The 22490-nt window shown below is 32.2% G+C and overlaps 1 protein-coding gene across 1 annotated transcript in view; it reads left to right on the top strand.

Annotated features, from left to right (window-relative positions):
* Positions 1 to 1704: 1704 nt before the first annotated feature.
* LOC140744397 (putative inorganic phosphate cotransporter) overlaps positions 1705 to 22490 on the top strand; it is a 32218-nt gene continuing 11432 nt past the window's right edge. Inside the window, exon 1 of the mRNA XM_073075969.1 lies at positions 1705 to 1804. Within this exon, the coding sequence (XP_072932070.1) occupies positions 1791 to 1804 (14 nt within the window). The 5' untranslated portion in view covers positions 1705 to 1790. The remainder of the gene's footprint in view (positions 1805 to 22490) is intronic.

The following is a 22490-nucleotide window of genomic DNA, read 5'->3' as shown; positions in this document are numbered from 1 at the left end:
TTTCCGTCAGAATAGCAGGTGAAAACAATTGAAGAAGGCAGGTTTTGAAGGTGGGAGAAACCTTTGTGGTTCGACTCCAGTGGCGCCACCGCTATGCACATTTCTGCTAAACAGCAATATTAAGCGTAGTTTGAAAGGATATGTAGTTTTCCGGGTTTCCATTTAGTCTTCAGGATAGCAATGCATCCATAGCCGATCTCAGGTATGTATCTTATTTGAGGTCGATTACAGGTTTCCATGAGTGGTAGTATTACGATGAGGTGGACAGCATGCTCACTATGTTTTCTTTAATTACCGGTGATAATTAATTGCTTTCAGGAACATTAGGTACATTGAAAAATTAACGAGACGTGCCTGGTTCTCGAACCCAGGACCTTCAGACTTTTCATCGCTGTGTCATGATTAAATTAAATTATTTTCACAAAAGTCTTTGGATTCGTAAACCTATGATAATGACTCAAGTAGGTACCTACACAGTTAGAACCACAAAGAGTACTTAATACTGATTAAGAAATATACAATAGTACATTAATCCGTAAGTGATGTCTATACAATGCCGATTTTATCACTCTTGACATAGTTTAAAACAAGTACCTGTGTTTGTAATACACCTAACATCCATATCTATGATACGTATAGAAGAAAATATAGAATTCTATTAGTTACATACCGGTTATAAAGTTTCTTATTGATTTTTTAAAAAGCACAACCTTATAGGGATAGAATCGGCTACTATTTATTTTTCATACCCTTAATTGATAAGGGTTGTTCACCCTTAATATTTTTTTATTTATATGGCAATACAACGTTTGCCGGGTCAGCTACTATTTCTTTAAAATGAAGCATAAAAACTCTAAAGTTAAAATGTATTTTTACAGCGCCTATTTTTATGTTATAATATCAGTTGTACTCGTATATACTGTTTTTTTCAGGCTTTAAATGTCTGGTAAAATGTCCTTAATCAAGGAATTAACCGTTATTGAGACCGCAGGAATAGCAACATAAATCAGCGTGCAACCTCACATAGGTATACTAAATGGGGTTGATTATAGATACCATCGGGGAGACTACATCTTCGTATGATACTCTGTAATTTTATACAATAATGATCCTAAGAAAATAAAGGTACAATTAACTCTTTGTAATTCAACTACAGTGACACCTTCACATGTGGGTATTTGATTTACAGCAACAATATTTCTCAATTATTCCATAAAAATGACATATATGCAAACAATAAATTATTATCCCTCATCTACAATAAATGGTATAATTATAACAACTGATGTGTTATTTTTACAATAAGTATACAACATAAAACCACTCGTTACCGCTTCCATAAACAGCTTCTATATAATTAAACCCACAACTTATCTGTAAATCTCGCTAGAGCGGATTCTATCGGATAATAGCGAGTCAATAAGATATTATGTTATATCTTGCATTCTAAGTGCGCAGACGCAGCTCCGCAGACTTGCGAGATATGATCTGAGGTAATGCGCGCGAGTGGAACGATCCATCGCTCAGTCACTCACGTCAACTCACCACGACCTCGCGGGTTTAAATGAATAGTTAAGTGAGGACCGGCGTCATCGAATAAAACTATCGTAAGTTTTTATATCTCATGAAAATTTGACGTAATTTCACAGTAATTTTCTTTTCTGTGCTGTACTAATTAGTTTGATGTAAAACGTGCTGTCGTGTTCGTGTTATTTTGAGCCGCATTCCGTACTTTCGATTTCAGTTGACTGTTGTTAAATAAGGATTAATGAAAACGAAATGAGATCAACATGCGGCAGCCGTGGTTTGTTTGTTGTTTTTGTAATTTTTTGCTGTGTTACATAATGTTTAAATATGTTACTTATTTATGACTTGCGATGCATATCTCATAAAGTAACTGTAATATACCTAATATATTTAAACTGACTAGTTTTTAGTAATAATATTTTAATTACTTTCGCTAACATCAATTCTGATGTAATTTTGATTATTTTATTTCAGTATTCATAAAGTTATGTGTAATTTTTTGTTAGTACCTGACTATATTGAAATCAAATCAACTGAATATTCATAGCGCGTGCAATTATAATAATTATGCGATTGATATTATTTAATATTATTTAACTTTGAATCGACTTATCGCTCTACTTTTACAAATATCTTGTAACAGAACAAGTTTTTTGTATGCTCTCATATCGAGGTAACATTTGTTCAAGAACAAATTACTGTAACAAGGCTATGTATTATTTAACATTGATAAGTACTTTATACGACAACAATCCAGTAAAAGATAAATAAACATTGTAAGCCTCAATACAAGTGTACAGGATTTAAATCAAATAAAACTAGTTAAGTGCTAAGAAGCGGCTTTGTGATTTCTTTATTTCATGTAATAAAAAGCGGTGATAGCTCAGTCGTTTAAATGCTGGATGCTCATATTGGGGATTCAAATCTTCGGCCGGATTCAAATCTATGAATACTCTTTTAACGTGCGTATGGATTGTGGCCTTTAAGTTCAGTCGATCGAGACAAGGTCAAGACAAGGATTTTTTGGTTTAAGCTTGACGTTTTTTTTTCTTCCCAATCGCAATTCCTATGGAATTTTGCAATTTGTAGATCGTGTCGAGCCTAATTATTAAATAGTAGATCTTGGGTAAGATAAAGTTAGACACACCTGGTATGGTACTAACTTGCCGCTACAGACTTTACTCAGATGTGGGAAGACCCTTATACCAAGCCAGGCGATAAAAATTGACCAAGTGCGATTCGAACTCAAACTCTCTCACTCACTCAAAAAACCAATATTAAACGGTTTAAAATGAAGAGACCTAAGACAGAATGACGCAGCGAAGGTTTAGTAATAGAGTCCCGTCTTTACCCTTTGGGTACGGAAAAAAATGGCCGCAGCCAGTGACTATAGATTTTCTTTAGCCCTATTGGGCCGTCTTTATCCGCGTCCATTGAACCTAAATATTAAAAAAAAACAGATAAGTGTCCTTATGTTTGCTACTTGTCACACGTAATTCTAGTGTGAAACGTATATTACTTATCCACGAAGTCTTAAACAAATAGCCTCAGTATTATGTTTACGACATTGAGTAAAATACTAAACTGCCGTTATTATATGATAAGGGAAACGATATTTAATTTTTTTATTTATTTGTGGTATTTGCATGAAAGGTAAACATAATAACAAAATTTTCTTACTACTGTTGCACGTCACAGATTTTGTTTAAAATTTAAGGGATAATAATTATAAAAGCCGAATCTCGGCTGATTAAATAGCTAATGTTATGCCTACATTCAGATGAATCCAACGACATCATCATTGCGATTGAATCATTTGTAAAAATCTGTTAAGCTGTTTGACCTATGAGGTACGTGAAAGCATAGTATACACTATACATACATACATTTGAAAAATATTACCTTCCACAGCCAGATATAAAGGCTTAAGCTACGCTGGCCAAAAGCAATACCTGTCACATATCTGTAAAAAATAGAGCTGTAAACATATTTGCTTTTCGTTTTAAAATACTTAAATTATAATCCATTTCTAATATAAATTTGACTTTAATTAGAGACGAAGCTTAGGTTAAATAATCTACACTAATATTATAAAGAGGAAAACTTTGTTTGTTTGGTTGTAATGAATAGGCTCAAAAACTACTGGACCGATTTTAAAAATTCTTTCACCATTCGAAAGCTAGATTATCCACGAGTAACACAGGCTATATTTTATATGAAATATATTTAATAAATAAATTTTGAAGCGGTACAAAGCTTGCTGGGTCTAGTAGTCTTACATAATATAATGTTGAAAATTCAGTTTTCCACTCTAATATACAAGCTAACAAACCAAGCTATGTAAAAAAGCGTGTAAAAAAGTAAGATGTGCCAACGTTATGGCGACTGAAATCAAATCTACATCGAGATAATCTCAAACAGATCTATTTGCCTTAGTAACCGCAATATTCAAGTGTATTATACAAAATAGGTACCTGACATGTTTTATCAATTTTATCTGGTTTTCACTTCAAGTTTTTCTTCATAGTCATACAATTTCAAAACACTCGTGTTGAGATTCTCTAAATCTAGTTCTATATGCACACGTGCAAAACTGATGCGAAGAATAAAATGAATTATCATGCAACATAACTTTTAATTTGTTCATTTGTTTTTATCAATGACGTCTGTTATTAATAAATCATTCTATCAGTATTTTGCCTACCAATGGAACCACCAAACACATAAAAACTGCGCGGTAGAGTCCTCCAGGTCACTAGGCGTGGGGTCGAAAATGTGCCCTAACAAGGACAGTCGTGATATAAACTTTGATTATTTATGTCAAAGCGCTATGTAACTGCCAATTCAATTTTTATCACGTCAAGATAATATTTTAACAGAGTTCCGAGGACAAGAGTGGTTTTGTAACTTTTATCTTATTGTATCCGAATAAGCAAAATAGGTATTTCAAAAAGTTTGCTTAAAATTTTCATGATTGGAAGTAGACGTCCAAACTCAGATAAGTGTATTTTCACGTGTTATATATTTTTTTATAAATATTCTCTCTTTTTAAAGTTAAATTAGTTGTGTTAATGTTATATTTCATTTATTTACAGTAATCTAGACACGATTATCAAATTTGCATCTTAAAAACAAAAACGTTCAAACGCTATTTGAATCCTACTTCGCTTTTTTACAACCTACTTTTGAAATAATATCAGCAACAAATTTCATCGAAATCGGTTTAGTCATTAAGTCATTAAAACTCCACAAACTCACTGAGTTACTTTTGCAATTATAAAAAAATATAAATATTATGGACTTCACTATTTTCAGCCTAGAGCTGTAGGACTGCAGTAAAAGAAAAGTGAATTACTTCATGCATTATTAACAGATTGACATGACACCGGAGCGGCATAACTAATTCAAATTGACATTGAATGACCACGTAGCAATTTACATATTAAAAGATGATAAATCGTGAAGCATCGTGATGAACCTTTAAGCAATTATTGTTGTTCTCAAGTTATTATTTACAGTAAAATACCACTTATTACTATTTCTTTTTTTTAAATACTTACTTATTTTTGTAAACGAAAACGCATAAATTACGATTATTTAAGAAAACACATTTTTATACGAGTATTATTGTTGATGGTTTTTTTGCTACAAATGAATAAGAATTATAAATAACATTCTTTGACAGAAATTTATAAATATCTTACACTGTAAAAATTAGAGAATTATGGTAAGTAATTGTGTAAATATAATTTTATGTTAATTGTAATTGTATAGTTAGGAATAAGAGCGTCACGGCTAACAATAACTTTACTTGCAACTCGCGTTATATCTATTGATATTGAAAGTAGCGTATAAATATACTCATGGTTTGGTTACGGTGATTGAATAACTATCTAAAGTAGCATACAAATAAAACATCCTAATTATATTAGTGTCATTGCAAATGCTTTGACGAGGGGCTTAATATATCCAAAGTGCCAATTCATGACATAATTAATAATGATGATAATAAAAAGAGATTCAAAAGGTAACTGTGTTGTAAAGGGACTCCGGGTTAGTGTTCAGACAAAAAAAAACTTAAGTAATTGAATAAAAGCATAATTTACTTTTCATATCTAAATTTTCAAGTTAAAGATATCTTAAAAAATAGTAACATAATTTTATTATTATCGACGTTACAGTATTTTTAGAATTTTATCATCGTCATTATCATCATCAATCCTTCGCCTTATTACTACTTATAGATAAAGGTTAAGTTCATAAAAGTTAGCAAGCCAAGTAACCTTAGCCTATTTAGAATTTTCGGGGATTTCCGAGGTTTATATCACATGCGTTGAATTTTCCAAGTTATCTGCATAGAAGTTACTTGCCACTTGCTTACATTTTGAAGGAAAACATTGTGAAGAAATCGTTTGAGAGTTTAACAAAAAAATCTTAGTGGTGTGTGAAGTCTAAAAGTTTCTAATTGGTCAAAACTAGGTATTTAGATAAGTCTAGGCTAGACACAACTTACTTAGTGCGGTAAGAATCCTACATAACTCCGTGCCGCTCCCACGGCATAGGGGACCTTTTGAAGGTTTACCCCTCGTAAACAAAAAAAAAAAAGGCTAGACACAACTTTGAACAGATACAAATGTCATGGCTAGCAAGCCAATTTCCTCAAGTTTTCCCTCACTATTAAATCGAATGATATTGAATTTTTAATAAAAGTATAATTTCAAAAATTTTGCGGTTAGGCTTCCAATTAACCTTGATATGAACCTAAATCTCTAAGATGAGCAAAGTTAAAATTCGTACCACTGGCAAGTTTTTTTTAACATTTCTTATATTATTTAGTAAATATGTTGTTGAATTTTGCGATGAAAATGTCTGCTTATATTTAGATTTCCACCCGAGTACGGAGGATATTATGTATATTGAAGGTGTTAGAACCCTTTGTGGTTCGACTCCGGCGGCACCACCGCCACACCTATTTCTACCTAATAACCGTGTTAGGCGCTGCTATGTTCCGGTTTGAAGGGTGTGGTAAGGGAGACGCGTTTTCCGAGGCGTTCCAGCTTAGTCCGCAGGGATAGCGGCGCATCTGTGGCCGAACTCAGGTAGGAATATCTAATCCTATCTGGGGTTGATTACAGATGTCCATGGGCGGCAGTAGCCACTTACAATCAGGTGGACTGCATGCTCGTCTGCTACTCTAATATTAAAAAAAAAATATTTTATTTTTTGGCACATCCCGTAACCTTATTGGTTTGATGGAGCTTCGTTAGATTTGCAAAATTGTAACATAGGGATTATTGTAGTCGGATTTTTCGTTTTTATTGTATTCATTGTACGTTGGTCCGTACGATATTTGACTTTTATGTTGCAATTAATAACACGTCTTTATTACTCTTTGATTTTGGTGTTCGTTACTTTGTTTAGAATTAGTTAATTTTTCTTACAGGTCGGAATATACGATATGGATTTCATGTCCGTTAGTAACAAATTTTTGCTAACCACTGTTGAAAATTTGATGACGAAGACTGTATCTTTTGTATCGCCTTTTATATCGTCCTAAATTGTATGTTTTTATTTTTGTTTACTATATTGGGTACAATAAAGAATATTATTATTATTATTATTATCGTTTAAGATACAAAATGAATAACTAGCGTTATTGCATTTTGGATCATAAGTTGTATCAAGTCAAAATCAAGGACTTTTTGCAGATTTAAATAATGCAGATTGCACTCAATTTCATGCGCATACCCGAAGACTTGGACTGGGTCAAGTTTATCAAGTTTATTGCCCAAACCATCAGACGGCAAATCACGTGGTATTCACAATATCAGCATATTAATATTCGTCTGAGATTATAAATAAAAAGTAATAAAGACATATATTCTTTACGGCGTTATATTTACAAACATATATAACTCAAAGGTGACTGACTGACATAGTGATCTATCAACGCACAGCCCAAATCACTGGACGGATCGGGCTGAAATTTGGCATGCAGGTAGATGTTATGACGTAGGCTTCCGCTAAGAAAGGATTTTCATCAATTCTACCCCCCAAGGGGATAACATAGGGGATGAAAGTTTGTGTAAATCTTCTTAGTTAATAATATTACATCGTAACGCGAGCGAAGCTGCGGGCAAAAGCTCGTTTACAAATATATCTCAAATATCTCTAATGGATATTGCCTGTTAAAATCTTTTACTCCTTTTTCTTAAGCGCAATACAGAGTCCTTTATTGCTTCGGTACTTCCGCGCGCAGTAGTGGAATAACCACTTTTGTGTAGATATTAAGTTTTTGTCTCAATTTTTCAGTTTATCCTTATTGTTACGAGTCCTTGTTCAATTCCGAAGTAGATTCATGTGAGATAAAGTCTTGATATAAACTTTAGCCAGTGTATTCAATATATGTGACATAATTCTGTGAATTGGGTACTTGACAGTTATAACAATAAAATATGAAATATGTTGGATATGATAGCTTATAAGTAAACATAAATTATGCAGTATTTCGTTTATTTTTTAATATGTTCTAAGTATTTTAATTTTTAAAAAGAAATTTTCGATTTTTTATCTGTGGATTTTAAATCCCAAAACGGCGACAGTGCTGCCTCAAATGTCATGTGACGTCACTACATCGAAACCTGTCGATCACATCGAAACCTGAAGTATGTGTAACGTCGAAGTTTTTTTCTATATTTTCAATGTGTTGACGTCACGCTACGAAATGACACTTGACCGCCTGTTTTGGCGTAACGTTCCGTTTACCGTAATAAAAATATGTTTTTTATTAATAAATAGCCCTTTTTCGAAAAAATGATCAATGAAAGGCATATATAATACGTATATGAATTCATTAAAACAGTTTCCCAAAAAGTGTCAAGTAGCCAATTGTACGATTGCCTAAAAACTGTTATTTTATTTCTTATTTATAACCAAATGCCCAATAAATTCTACGTGCATTTATATACTCGTATGAATTCATTAGCATATTTACGACAAAACGGCACATATCCTCATTCGTCTGAACAGAGCTAATAAAGTATTACTTTGTTTCATACTATTAGTAACTGCTTCTTCGTATGTTTAGGTACAATCCCTAGGAATTCCCTGGGAATTTACCTGATTTACCACAATTATTTACCTACCTACTTACAGAGCAATATCTTTTTGTTTTCGATAAAATATTCATTGCCTTAAATTATAGTGTTATTATTACCATCTTAGAAGCTAACTTTGAATACTAAATAGATTGTTTATATAATTTGTGGTCAAATTTATTTGAATTTTTTTGCCTACTATTTTTCTCACTTTTAAAAACTTAAAGGACGATTTTTGTAATTAGGTTGTTGACCTTTTAAGCTTAAATATAAACTTTTGGGTATTATCCTCTTGATAATCCTGTTATAAAGAAGCAGATTAGATACGTATGTTTTTTAGTAATTAAGTAGTAGTTTATATATCGCATTTAAAGTCTTCTCTTTTTAAGAGAACATAATTTAGACTTGGGCCACTGAACTTGAACTGATTTATAAAGGATTTTGTAGAACCCATTGATAGATTCTAGCGGCACAACTTCGTTGAAATAACTACTGTCTTAAGCACTCCTGCGTTCTAGTTTGATATCGTAAGGGAGACTTTTCCGAGGCGTTCCAGCTTAGTTCTCAGGTAGCGGTGCTGTCTATCTATGTCCAATCTCATGTAGAAATCTATTTTTTTCTGGAGTTTCTTACTGATGTCCAGGGGCGGCAGTAGCCACTTACCATCAGGTGGATAACATGTTCATTTGCTATTATTATTTATTACTAGCTGACCCGTTTTTAAATGTTAAGGGTGAAGAACCCTTATCACTTAGGGGTATGAAAAATAGATAGTAGCCGATTCTCAGACCTACTGAATATGCATATAAAATTTGGTGAAAATCGGTAAAGCCGTTTCGGGGGAATACGGTAACTAACATTGTGACACGAGAATTTTATATATAAGATTATAAAAATCTTTGCACATCGTAGATGTAACCACATAAAAGATCTTAATATTGACTCTAACACGTAAGTTAGTATATACTAATTAAAAGCTTACTTTTTATTATTCACAGAGTTCTCAGCTACTTTACGCAAATATTTATTCTCACGAACGTGACACTTTAATACTAGTTATGGCCTTGTATATAACCGCACATGAGCAAATATGACAAGGTTTTAATATTTTAATTGTACTTGTCTTGTTATAAAAATCACGATATGTTGTATTTGCTTATTGAAATGTTATTTTAAATAATGCGTCAAACAACCAATCTTCTGGGTGTATCTCTACATAGGGGATATTAGTAGTTAGCTCCATATACGAAGGTAAGTCGGATATTAAAAATCAATCTATCCAATATTTTGTCTTTTGACCGACTTTTACTACTGACCGACCGACTGACCGATAGACCTATAATTACTTACTTATTGAAAAGTCATTTATTATTTATCTATTTTAATTTACAGTGTGATTTTTTCGCTGGGCGAACATATCGTCCCCTACAAACAGAATATAAAACAATGTATTCATCCCATAAAATTGTATAATATTTACTTTTTAAAAGATTTCAAATTGCGCACCTACGGAGTTTCTTTCGCCAATTCCTCTCCAAAGCGACTTTCCAAAGCGGTAAAGAGTCAAAATTTGATCTTTGGTAGGCAACATTTGGAACATTGAGTGTAAAAAAGCGTATTTAAAGGCCCTTGTCCAGAGTTTGTCACGATAATTGCATAACCGATTCTTTGTCTCTTTTTATGTCTGCACCTCTTTATTATCTTTTTTTATTTGATTTTTTTCATCAGCTGCCTATAATTGTCCAGATGTCTCAATAATTGATCCATTAATTTTATTCCCGGAAACTTCACAGCACAGCTTCACAGTCAGCTTCATGTCATGCTTGCCGACAATGCTCTTCCTGCATGTCTTACTGATTATTATTATTATATAGCTATTTCTGTATTATAGTTATTTATTGTATTAAATAGCATTCTGAACTCAACCAATGCAATGTACTATGTTTATTAAGATGATTATATAAAATAATATGCTAGTATTTTTTCGCTAAGGTACTAAATATCGCATTTTCGTTGTGTGTCACTAAACCAAGATTTATAATCCTTATAAATACATAATTGGCCAATACGAGTCGAATTCGTGTATTTATCAAGTATCCTTTATACTTATTAAGTAAATAACAAGGGTTCTGTTCCACCAAATTATATACTGTTATCGCGGCCACCGTTATACATACTTTAATTAAAGTACATGCTTTAGTTAAAGTAAAAAAAAATGTCTATCTAGAATAGTTCAAGAAAGAGAGAGAGCGCTCAGTGACGGACGGACAGAAAGCGGAGGCTTAGTAATTATCATTTTGTTTTTATATTTGGGTACGAGACCTTAACCAGACATTTTATTTACTTACTCAATTATATTAAAATCCACAATGAAAGGTGGTCAATTTTAAGAAGCAGAACAAAAATCAGTATATGGTGCTTAACAGGAAAAATCCTTGATTTCAACAATTTTACCTCCATTACAATTCTTATAGTGTATTTAGGAAGTTCCCAAAGATGTCTAAACAGTAACAGAATGTTAGTAACGAAACAGACTATAAGGAAAACCTAGTATGTACTTAGTATCGCGTAAGACGTGTCTAGAATGAATTAGATTGTGTGCCTAAAAAATGGTCACATGTTTACAGTTTTCAGTCAAAATAAATTTGATTATCTTTTTTAATTTCTTTAAACGGTTTTCTGCAAAGCGGTTACTTTTTGCAGAAAATTAATTATATGAATATCTCAATATAAGATCTATGATAAATTCCAACCTATTCATTCAATATGGAAGTGGCTTATAAAAAACGTAAGCTATATCTGATTTCAAAGGCTCTCCGAGTTATATTAATTCTATTTGGTTTAAACGAAGCAGAAAATCAAAGAAAAATCTGAAATACGCCATCGGGCATATTTTTCGCAGTCGTATTTTCCTTTTAAAGAACCTGCATTAATTTAATTATCAGGTTATTCAGGTTTTAATTCCTTTCCAAAAGTCCAACGTAAATGAGCAATATCCTTATGCGCACGAAATACGGAAAATATTCTCAAATTGGGTTTTTTTGTAAACAGAACAGAATTTGTGTTTAAATGCATCCACGTGATGGTTTGAAATTAAATGTGCAATTTTACATCAGTAACACATTAATTTCATTTCATTCATTCAAACTGTAGTGTATGTCTGTGTCTTTAAGTAGTTGCAAGACTTTAAGTTGTTGTGAAGCCTACGTGTATACTCGTACTTGCACAAGTTGCAAAAAAACAAAAAAAAGTACTGAACAAATTATATAGAAACTTACACTAAGATAAACATGACTTCATTAGATATTATTTTAGCTAATTAGTACTCCGATAATATATAAAGAGTGGTATAATACATAAAGTACGAATAATATTTACAATAAGTCAATTTATAGTTACAGTAGTTCTTGCTGTTCATAGAAATATGTCGATGTAGGCTTATGTGATACGACCATCTTAGTCCTCAAAACCTTCAAAAGATACCCGACGCCGTGGGAGCGATGCCGGGTTATGTGGGACTTTTACCGCACTAAAACCTCTTCCTAACGCGATGCCCTTCTATCGGGCTCTGCCCTATGGGGAGCAATTTACGCTCGTCTCACATCCCCTGGTGATTACAGCGATATGCAACCACACAAACCGCTATCCTTCCTGAGGTCGCTTGCTGGACGGTTCGAGCTCCCACTCTTGCCACCCGAACCCCGGAAGCCCCTTTTAGTCGCCTCTTACGACAGGCAGGGGATACCGTAGCTCTATTCTGGTCCAGGGACTACATGGACATCACATAGAACCCCTGTTCTATAATTATGCAATTAGTTATTTGGGCAGCAGTGACCAATTATCTGGTGGACCACGTGCTCGTTTGCTACTTAAATCTTATGGGGAATAATCGATAAACATTGCGCGGAATCGTTAAAATGCTTCTACGCAACAAATTAACAATTTTATGATGTTACCTCGTAAATAAATGACGTTAGACTACCTGGTAAAGATACTGCGTGCCTGGTAAAGTGACTACTGACAGCCATAATCGTCCGTTACCACCCAGATAAGATTATATTTCTACTGGCAATCAGCCACGGATAAGTTATAACCCCTGAGGACTAAGTTTCAACACCTTGGATAAGTATGTGTCTCTTGCCACACCCTTCAGAGCTGAACACCGCAGCAGCGTTTAAAATCACTTTTAGGCAGAAATAGGCGTTGCGGTGGTGCCTTCTGAGTCGAACCACAGAGAGCATTGAGTATTTTTAGAAGTATTAAGTATTTCACATTTTCTCATACCGCATTACAATAGGATGTAAGTCATTCATTAGCATAATCATTGTTACAACCATTTGTTTACCGCGTGATTTATTATTTGAGATGGTGTTAACAAAATAATGATTTCTCAAACACATTTACATACAAACATTACGAGGTAAAATTCCATTGCTGTGTGAAAAATGTAACGGGTAGGGTATAATTTTCAAGCACACATAATAATATTTACATTGTAATAAGTGCACTTATAGTTATTTAATTTTAGTAACTCCGGGTTTAAATATTTCGGTGTGTTAATGACAGTGTAAATATTTTGCTATGTTCAGCAGTACTGAGATATATTATTTTATTTCCTATAATTCTTTGCAAAGATTTTAAAAAGAAATTCGATTAATTAAAATTATATACTTTTGATGAGAATTTGCTGAGTATACATATGAAGATAATTATATTGAAAGAAAAGTATAGCGAATACACTATACTCGTGTCTTGTCGTCTTTTTATATTCTATAACATTTTCTTGGTAGGCGGCAGAAAAAATATTCATTTATATTCCATAACTATACGCACCGCTGTGCGTCCACCAAATTCCGAGTTATAGTTTCGGCAGACTAATTGTCATATACTGAGCCCTAGAGCAGACTCTACCACATTACAAAATATGTAAGTCAATAGTCAACAGTACCTATATGTTTATTAGAAAAAACAAACATTAAAAGGCCGCTATTTAAGCCGCTTATCCACAGACTTTGAACACTACATTATCAGGCACGAGCCGTGTCAGAAAATATCATATTTTTGTATACAATACATTTACAGGCATGGCGCGTGTCTGTAAATACAAACAGGGCTTATGGTATTAAATGGTCATAACTATAATGACAGATAGAAAAGTGTAGGCTTAGATGAGGTTCGAATGCCTATGTCTAATATTTTAAGGGCCTTCGAATGCTTGTTTGGTAGGAATGCATATCTATTTAATTATGACGCATAGTTATAACTATGCGGAATTTCCGATAGTAATGACAGTAGCGTGGGGGCGAAGTGGCGAAAGGAAAGTCACGCTACACAAAGACTATATATACAAAAAATATTTTATTGCAATTTTTTTCGGATTGCAATGAACAATACATCTTCACTTTCATATTTTTATGATAAAATTAAGATATTGACTGGTTTATTATGAGGACAGAAATCATTCGTTGTTTTATAATATTTTTTTTTACCATTTGTTGGTAAAAAAAAATACCAGAAATATTATATTATTATACCAGACTCTGCATCCCTTGGATTGGAGTCTACTTGTTTACCTCGTCGGTAAGCAGTGCCTTTTTTAGGATGACATAATTTTATTAATCTTGCAAAAAAAACTCACGCCTACACAAAATGTAAAAACGGGGCCAAGGAAAACCTTTGAAATTGTAAATTTCATTAAGAAAGCCGAGGGCCATTCAAGTGAAATCGGAAAGATTTTCCCTAAATACTTATATATAAGGGACGTCAATTTCCTAAAATGTTTTCCTGGTGAAATACAGTAATCTTATATCATAACGGTGGCATATGATTGCACTTGCGCCTATTTACATGATGTTAATTTTTGTAATAAATTATGATAAATGTTTCTTAGTATACAAATCAGCTTATTCTAGTGAGTGACATAAGACGATTGTACGTCGACTAAACTACTGTATAGAACACTGATATTATCTATTTTTGTTTAGGGCTTCTTATAAACCACTTTAACTAAAATTGACTACCAAAATCAGATTTCATATGTTGTTTTTTTTTAATTCGAATACTTTATCTTGAACTCTTATGGGGGTGCACTATCTAAGATTAATCTAAGATAGATTAGATAAGATTATCTCTTGCGTAATCGAAAGGATTAATAGGATTTCGCTTTATTATTTGCATAATCCTAAACTCTAGTGATATTATCCGAAAATATTTTTCTATTTCAGAGTCCTTTTATGCTTCAATGCCCTGATTTACTTCTCGGCTGATTTGATTTGCATAAGCCTCTGTGATCGGTTATTATGTTTTGGCTCTTGATTCCATTAAAATTATAATATGGCATGTTTTCTTCGAAGGGAATTCCGAAATATTTTGTACCTTATCTTCTAAAAAATTTGTCCATAACCTATATGTTGCGTTTACATCTATTGTATTTATGTATCGTAGTTTAATTTACAAAATATGTAAATTAAAAAATTAAAGATTGTGTATTTTTATTTTCAATACAAAATATTAATGTTTGATAATGAAAATATAATTATTTATTTAGATATGAAACTAAGATGGTTATAGTGTATCACTATTTATCATATTGATACATTTTCAAAAGTCCTGTCTTTGTGCTCAAGAAAGCTGTACGTTATAGTAGTACAATTTTGAAATTTATCGACAAAAATTATAATTTTGTTTATTTTATTTGTAGTAGGGTATTGACTTACAGGTTTAATCTAAAACTTGAATCAAACAAGTTTTCCATACAAGTACGTAATTAGTACATTATGCAAATGAATGTTGATCGTTTTGTACAGTTTAGACATTTATTTATGTTAAAGAGACGCAATTTGAACATTTAAGACGCTATTTCGGACATTAAGTAATTGAGCTTGAATTAGTTTACACCGGATACAAGTTGATTATAAAATCTTTAAAATCCAGTGTTATTTACAAATTCGTACTGTGATTTTTTGTCATAAATATAGAGGTAATATATTACCTAAAATTAAGTGTTTGGTTACAGTTTCATTTTCATTAAATTTTACTCATATGGTTATTATCGTACTCTCAACGTGTTCGTTACGAGTACGCAACGATTACGACGCGACTACGCTACATGGTTGCATACCTGTCGCTTCACTTTATCTCATTGCAAACCTTTTTACTGACTTTACTAAATAGATTAAATTGTAATAATTACAAATATCGTGAATTCCGGCTTCGGTCCATTTAGAAGTTACAACGCTATGGTAAAAAATATTTTGACGCCTTTTCGCAAGAGCTTAAAATACAATACCTAAAAGTTAATCGCGCTGACATTAAATCTATGACTATAACAAGATTTTACTTAAGTGAGTGATGTTTACACCCAAGTAACGGCACAAAAAAAGGTTTTTAAGTAATGGATGATGCCCGGTAAGTATTTTGGGTTCATGAAACTGAAGCCAAAAAAGGCAGCATTATTAAGGCCGACACGTTTTTAATTCTACTTAAAAATACTGATGAGAGCAAGAATTTCGTGTTGAAATTATAATTACACGTACAATCAATGGGTATGTCCTTAACACATCGATCTTTTGCACATTGATGCAATAATTTTGGGGAAAATTATTGGGCGCGTGCAAGCATAATTATTAATTGCGCGGTAGGCATGACACGTGCATTTTTCGCGTTTCTTCTTTTTTATCTAACTTGAAAATGGTGGATTAAGAAATATTCCTACATTAACATTTTTTATTCACCTTTACATATTATTTAAATTAAATGCAAAATTTTAATAATGGTTAAAATGAATTGTAAAACTCCGTGCTAACTGTCTGAATTATGAGAATTATATTGGAAACAACCTCAGAGTAGGTCCTAAGTACTTTTTTTAAGTCATAAACAATCAAATTGCAAGTTGTAAAGTGCAAATATTATTTTCAATGACTACCTACTTTTTATAATAAAGTGCGTAGTATAATTTTGATAAGGGTTTCCGTGTTAGGATTAATGAGTTTATTAACCCATGTACAGTAACCATTCCAAGTTTCATCTGAACTAACTAACCAACCAAAACCAAATATTATTAATTTGGTTTTATGTACCGTACTTGTACATAAAAAAATGCTATTACAATTTATTACGATTTCATGTTTATTACATCTTACCTTCCATTAGATAGCGTTGAGTAAGATATTAAAATCCTTGGTTCGGCTTCGACGAGCGCTAAGCAATGTCCTATTTAACTTAATTGCTCTAAGCTGCACACGAAATAGGCATCTATTACCAATTTTATAAATACCAAATTCGGGTAAAATCTATTGACGTTGGATGGTATTTCACACGATACAAATTACCTCTTGTAGATACCAAGTAGAAATTACAATATAAGGTACGTGTCGAAATTGAGTATTTAACGATAAAAATATTTTAGCTTGAATCTATGTGCATTATTTTTGCTTTGTAATAAACATTATCAAAATCTGTGATAGCTATAAAAAGGTGACAATATGTTGTTTATGTAATATTATACATTTCCGAGGCGTTCCAGCTTAGTCCTCAGGGGTAGCGGCGCATCTGTGGCCGACCTCAGGTAGGAATATCTAATCCTATCTAGGGTTGATTACAGATGTCCATGGGCGGCAGTAGCCACTTACCATCAGGTGGACTGCATGCTCGTCTGCTACTCCTATATTATAAAAAAAAAAAATTATATGAATTGCGAAATAGTTTGCGGGTTCCCTTTTACTGCAAATGCGAACAATGTGGACAAATATATTCCGGAGATAAGTAATTTCGGAACACCATGACTTGACTCTAAAAAAGTTTCAAATAGAGCTCTACGCCCGATGAATTGCTGACGTATTTGTAAAGATCGCAATTCTTTTATACATGTGTATAGTCAATAGGTGTTCCAGCTACCTTATTGTTAGCCTTCTTTCCTTAAATAGACCTCTTTTATAAGAAAAAATAAATAGCAAATTAGTAACCACGCGGCCAATTCTCGTAATATGATACATTAACATTAGTATCCCAAGTAGTTAGATATTAGCACCTGTTTACCGCTTACTTGTTAACAGTATAACAAGAGCCTATCATGCTTATTAGTACACGTGTAATTATAATTGTTTGTTAGCACACGATGTAGATGATAGCTTACCACATGGCTGGTAATCGGTAAACGCTTAAGGTTATAACTTATAATGGACCGTTGAGCAATTGGGTTATCTTTTTGCAGGTGTCTCTAGGGTTGTCGAAAATCGATGGATATACAATTTTCATATTTGTTTATTTCGCTGTAGACTTTGTTTTTTTTTAAACTTGCATGTTTGTTAAATTTTTTGTATAGTTACACAATTGTTTGTATAGTTAGAATTGTTCATGATTATTTCGTATCCCATTAAAACAAGATTTGCGATTTATTTTGCTAATTTAAGATTAAGAATATAATATAAGCGTAAGTGTATGCATAATTTTTTTAAAGGATTTTTAAAGGAAATAATTAAAATTGAAATAACTTAAAAATATTTAAAAGTAAATTCATTTTTCTAAAAAAATCTTACAACAATTTCTGTTACCTATACCTTAGGAATATTTAACAACCTTCAGTAAATATAAATGCCAGCTGATTTAAAACTTTCTCGTAAAATTCTATGTAACGCAATTTGCATTTAACTTGCATGGTTATTATATAATCATTCTCTATTGATTATAACTTTATTGCGTTGCTATCACGACTTAGGTTTAAAAACTACTTTATTTTTATATAGTATTCTTACATAATTATATACTTACAGTTATTCCTAATAATATTTGGGTATATACAAATTGACAAGATTTCTATTTTAATACATTTACAGAAATAAATATAATCAAACGTCCAAACCAGCATAGATAGTCAATCATTTAAATAAGTATTTTAATATAAAAATTGAAGAAAAATATATTTTAAAAGGTTATGATATCAGAATATCTTGCATAAAAATCTTAATTTACACTACAATTGTGCATTGTACACAAGACTAAAACTTTTAATAACATATTAACACAGAAAATGGTTTTACAAATTTAATGCTAAAACCATAGATTAGTAAAGATACATCGCCGCCTTGAAATTGAATGAAGCCACAAACAGCTTATTTTAGTAAGTTTTTTTTTTGAATTCTTGACAAATAAAAACATTTTTTATGAAAATTTACGAATAAATAACTAATACTGCGTAATTTAGGTAATAAATAAATAATTATATCAAATATTTTAGGGACATTTTAGCTCGGAGACGTGTTAAAATGTCCCTAAACTTTTTTATGCAACTATTTTAATTTTCAAAACTGGGTACATTTTCTTGTTAGGAGTGAGTAATCTTTACTAATCTATGGCTAAAACAAAAAGCAGCATTTAAACAGTATCGTTTTCATTCGAGTGTTTATTTGCTATACAATCTTGACATCAAATTCTTGCTCTATCTGTGTTTTCCTCTAATCAGTGTCTACATGGAAAATATTCCTACATTTTATATCCATTATAGTGATTTAATGACTAAAGAATGTGCTACATTTAACAAGTGATGAAATTTATAGGCGACTACAAAATATATGGGTATAGTAAATGATTATCATAATTATATAGTTATGTATTTAAACATGTCTTTTATGTATAAAAACGTGTGTAGTTCTCCGTATATTTCCGCTTTTTTGCAAGTATAATTAAAACGATGTTTATGTATTTATGATGTTAAAATGAATAATTATAAATCTTTGTTATACTGTGTTACAAAGGTTTATTGATTTGTATATATACAAATGTAGGCTTTGTAGACATTGTTATATTTTGGTTAAGAAGGTATGGCACTGGTTTTTACAAAAACAGTTCTAGTGTGAGGTTATTAGTGATAGAAACATCAGGTCACTTACCTCAGGTAAGAGGTTAATTTTTTTGGAGTCTTTTGGACTTGACACTTACTATCAGAAAGACTGTATGCTCATTAACTACTTCAATTTCATATAAAAGTGTCTAATCAATATTTTTGCTCAATGAGGTAGTTCCCTTATTCTGTGGACTATAGCGACATCGGATAAAATGTGATATTTCATTTCATTAAAGTGACAAAGAATGAAGCGAAATATTTTGTATGGGCAGAAAGTAGTTGACCTCAACTATATTGATTGGACCAAGTTGTGGCCTTGCGACACTGGCAGAATACGCGATTGAGTTTGTATGGGTCCAAAAATCCCTAAAAATAAATAAAATTATATTACAGCTCATTCTTGGTAGGTCTTCTAGGTTCCATACCCAATAGTAAATTCGGAACTCTGTTACTAAGCCTCCGCTGTCTGTCCGTCTGTCACAGGGCTCTATCACTGGGAACTTCAAATTTTCACTGAATTTTTATTTCCATGGCCGTTTTAACAACAAATATTTTAAAATGAAAAGTTAAATGTAAAAGGGGTTCGCTATACAGCAAACTAGGATTTTTCGTACTAAGTATTGCACATAGTGTGTTTTTTATTTACTTTATCCATATTTTACTTATATATATTAATAGGCAGTTAAAATATATTTCAGATTAACTTACTACCAATTGGTGATTACTAGTGCATAACACATTACCGCCCCATATAAGACCAACTACTACTAAAATCTACATTGCTAAAATCTTTGGTTAATATTGACATAATTCTATAAATAAAAACAAATACTCATTTTTTAATTGCCAATATAAAACAAGATATCTAAAATATGCTAATGACAAACTCGTGGTACGGAAGTAAAATAAAATTTCCTACATTCATGTTTTAATATAATACTACAGGAAATACAAGTTATATTATTTAAGACGACGATATTGTTTTGTATATTAGATCTTAGGATGATAAAAAGATTATACTGACTGCATTTTATCTCCACGAGACGTAGGTTTCCATTTTATCTGTTTGATACAAGAATAATATTTTAATATTCTTATATTTGTATAACTGAGCTACTCTAGGGATTGTATGATATACCGCATGACTCTCATAGCATTGACCGTCTAAGGAATTCAGCTCACTATAAAAGTCTGTTTTTTATTAACAAATACTTGGAACTTAAGACCCAAATTAGAGAAACGTCGCAAGTTTTAAAGGTGGTAGAACCCTCAGTAGTTCGAGCTCCGGCGGCCTAACACTACCTGATTAATTTCATGAAATATTCGAATAATAATTTAGACGTCTACAATACGTTTAAATATCATAAACAATTAAACCAAACACGTTTTGGCACTAACATTTGGGACAATTATCTATCCTTTCACTAACAGTGTGACCATGGTACCATAATTATTACCTCTAGAAACACAATAAAGCATTCGTGTGTCCTTGACGATATAATTTTGTTAATTGGGTACCTCGAGAGCAATTGAGGTCTATGATACTTGATAAAACGTTATGTGCCTCTGTTTAAATAGTTTGTGTACGAATACTGTCATAAAACATTAATATTATTGTATAAATACTCAATCTCTCTAGCCAATGTCAATTAAAAAAAATAAGAATGTAAAAAAATATGTCTTGCATGTCAACTACTAAAGTTTCATATATTTTTCGAGATAACCCACTTAGTTCCGGACCTTCAAGTCTCTAGGTCTATTCGATATACCTTAGATGAGTAAAATACATAGATTGATCACTCCTAACAAGAAAATGTTTGAAACTAGCTTGAAAACTAGCTGTGAGAATTGAAATTGTTGCGTAAATAAAGTTTAGGCACGTCTCTGTTCTAAAATGACCATTAAATGTTTGAAATACTTATATTTGAATTTTAATTATTTAACATGTACATTTTCTCTAAAAATGTTTCAAGTTCAAGAACTCAAACAATAAATGATAATATCATCCTTTTGTGGCTTCATTTAATTTCAAGGCGGTGAAGTATTTTTCTATTTTACTTATCAAAGATGTATCAGAATTCCTTTAGCAATTTTCGTCTCCCTTTCAACGCGCACGTTTTGCCCAAACCCGGCGATCTTTGCAGAAAATGTCAATACGGTGAATTTATTGCCGTCCCAATGAAAACCGGTTACGATATTGGAATATTGAATTTGTGGGACGTCTAGTCACAATATTCCAATTCGGTTCGTACAGACCTTAGACCTAGATGGGAGTACTAGATGCATCAAATTAAGGTAAAGGTATTTAGTACAAACTGTTCTACTTTGTTGTTTACATATTAGGTATCAAAATGACCTACAAAACTCAGTCGCCCGCAGCATCAACTATATCTAATTTGACGCCTATTAGAGTTATGGGGGCAATACACAGTTTATGCGCCTTTTTTTTTGTTTACGAGGGGCAAACCTTCAAAAGGTACCCAGCGCCGTGGGAGCGACGCAGGGTTTTGTGGGATTTTTACCGCACTAAAACCCCCCGGTGGCCGTCCTCAACGCTGCTTAGAGGGCTCCGGGATCTCCAAAGGAACGCAACCGGAGTCCTCTTAGCGCTAGTATCAGCTAAGCTTTGTTACAGGTGTAAATAAAATTTATATTATTATTATAAACGATTACTTAGACAACGAAGACGTATGGTGTCTTATAATTCCACCTGTAATTAATCCATTATTTTGAGTTATTAGTGGGTAAATTTTTTATTTACCTTATTTTTAATTTCTACGTACTTTTTTATTTGTGGAACGAAGTTACATAGTTTCTTTCGCAGCTTCGGCTCTATGTACAAAAGTGTATGTCATGTAGTGGTGACGGATGGTAAAAAATAATTCTCTTATGAAATTATTTTGAATGCAAATAATTTGATGCCTGTTTCTTTTATTTCAACGATAGTATAAGTTTAGGTTAGTCTTCATATGCATTTAAGATTAACAATTTTTAATAAAATTTGGAAACAGTTAAACCCATTTACA

Source organism: Epargyreus clarus, unplaced genomic scaffold (genome assembly GCF_041222505.1).
Source record: "Epargyreus clarus isolate Ecla_fem2 unplaced genomic scaffold, WU_Ecla_fem_2.2 ptg000008l, whole genome shotgun sequence".
In the NCBI taxonomy this organism is placed as follows: Eukaryota; Metazoa; Arthropoda; class Insecta; order Lepidoptera; family Hesperiidae; genus Epargyreus; species Epargyreus clarus.
This window is presented reverse-complemented; position numbering and strand designations above follow the sequence as displayed.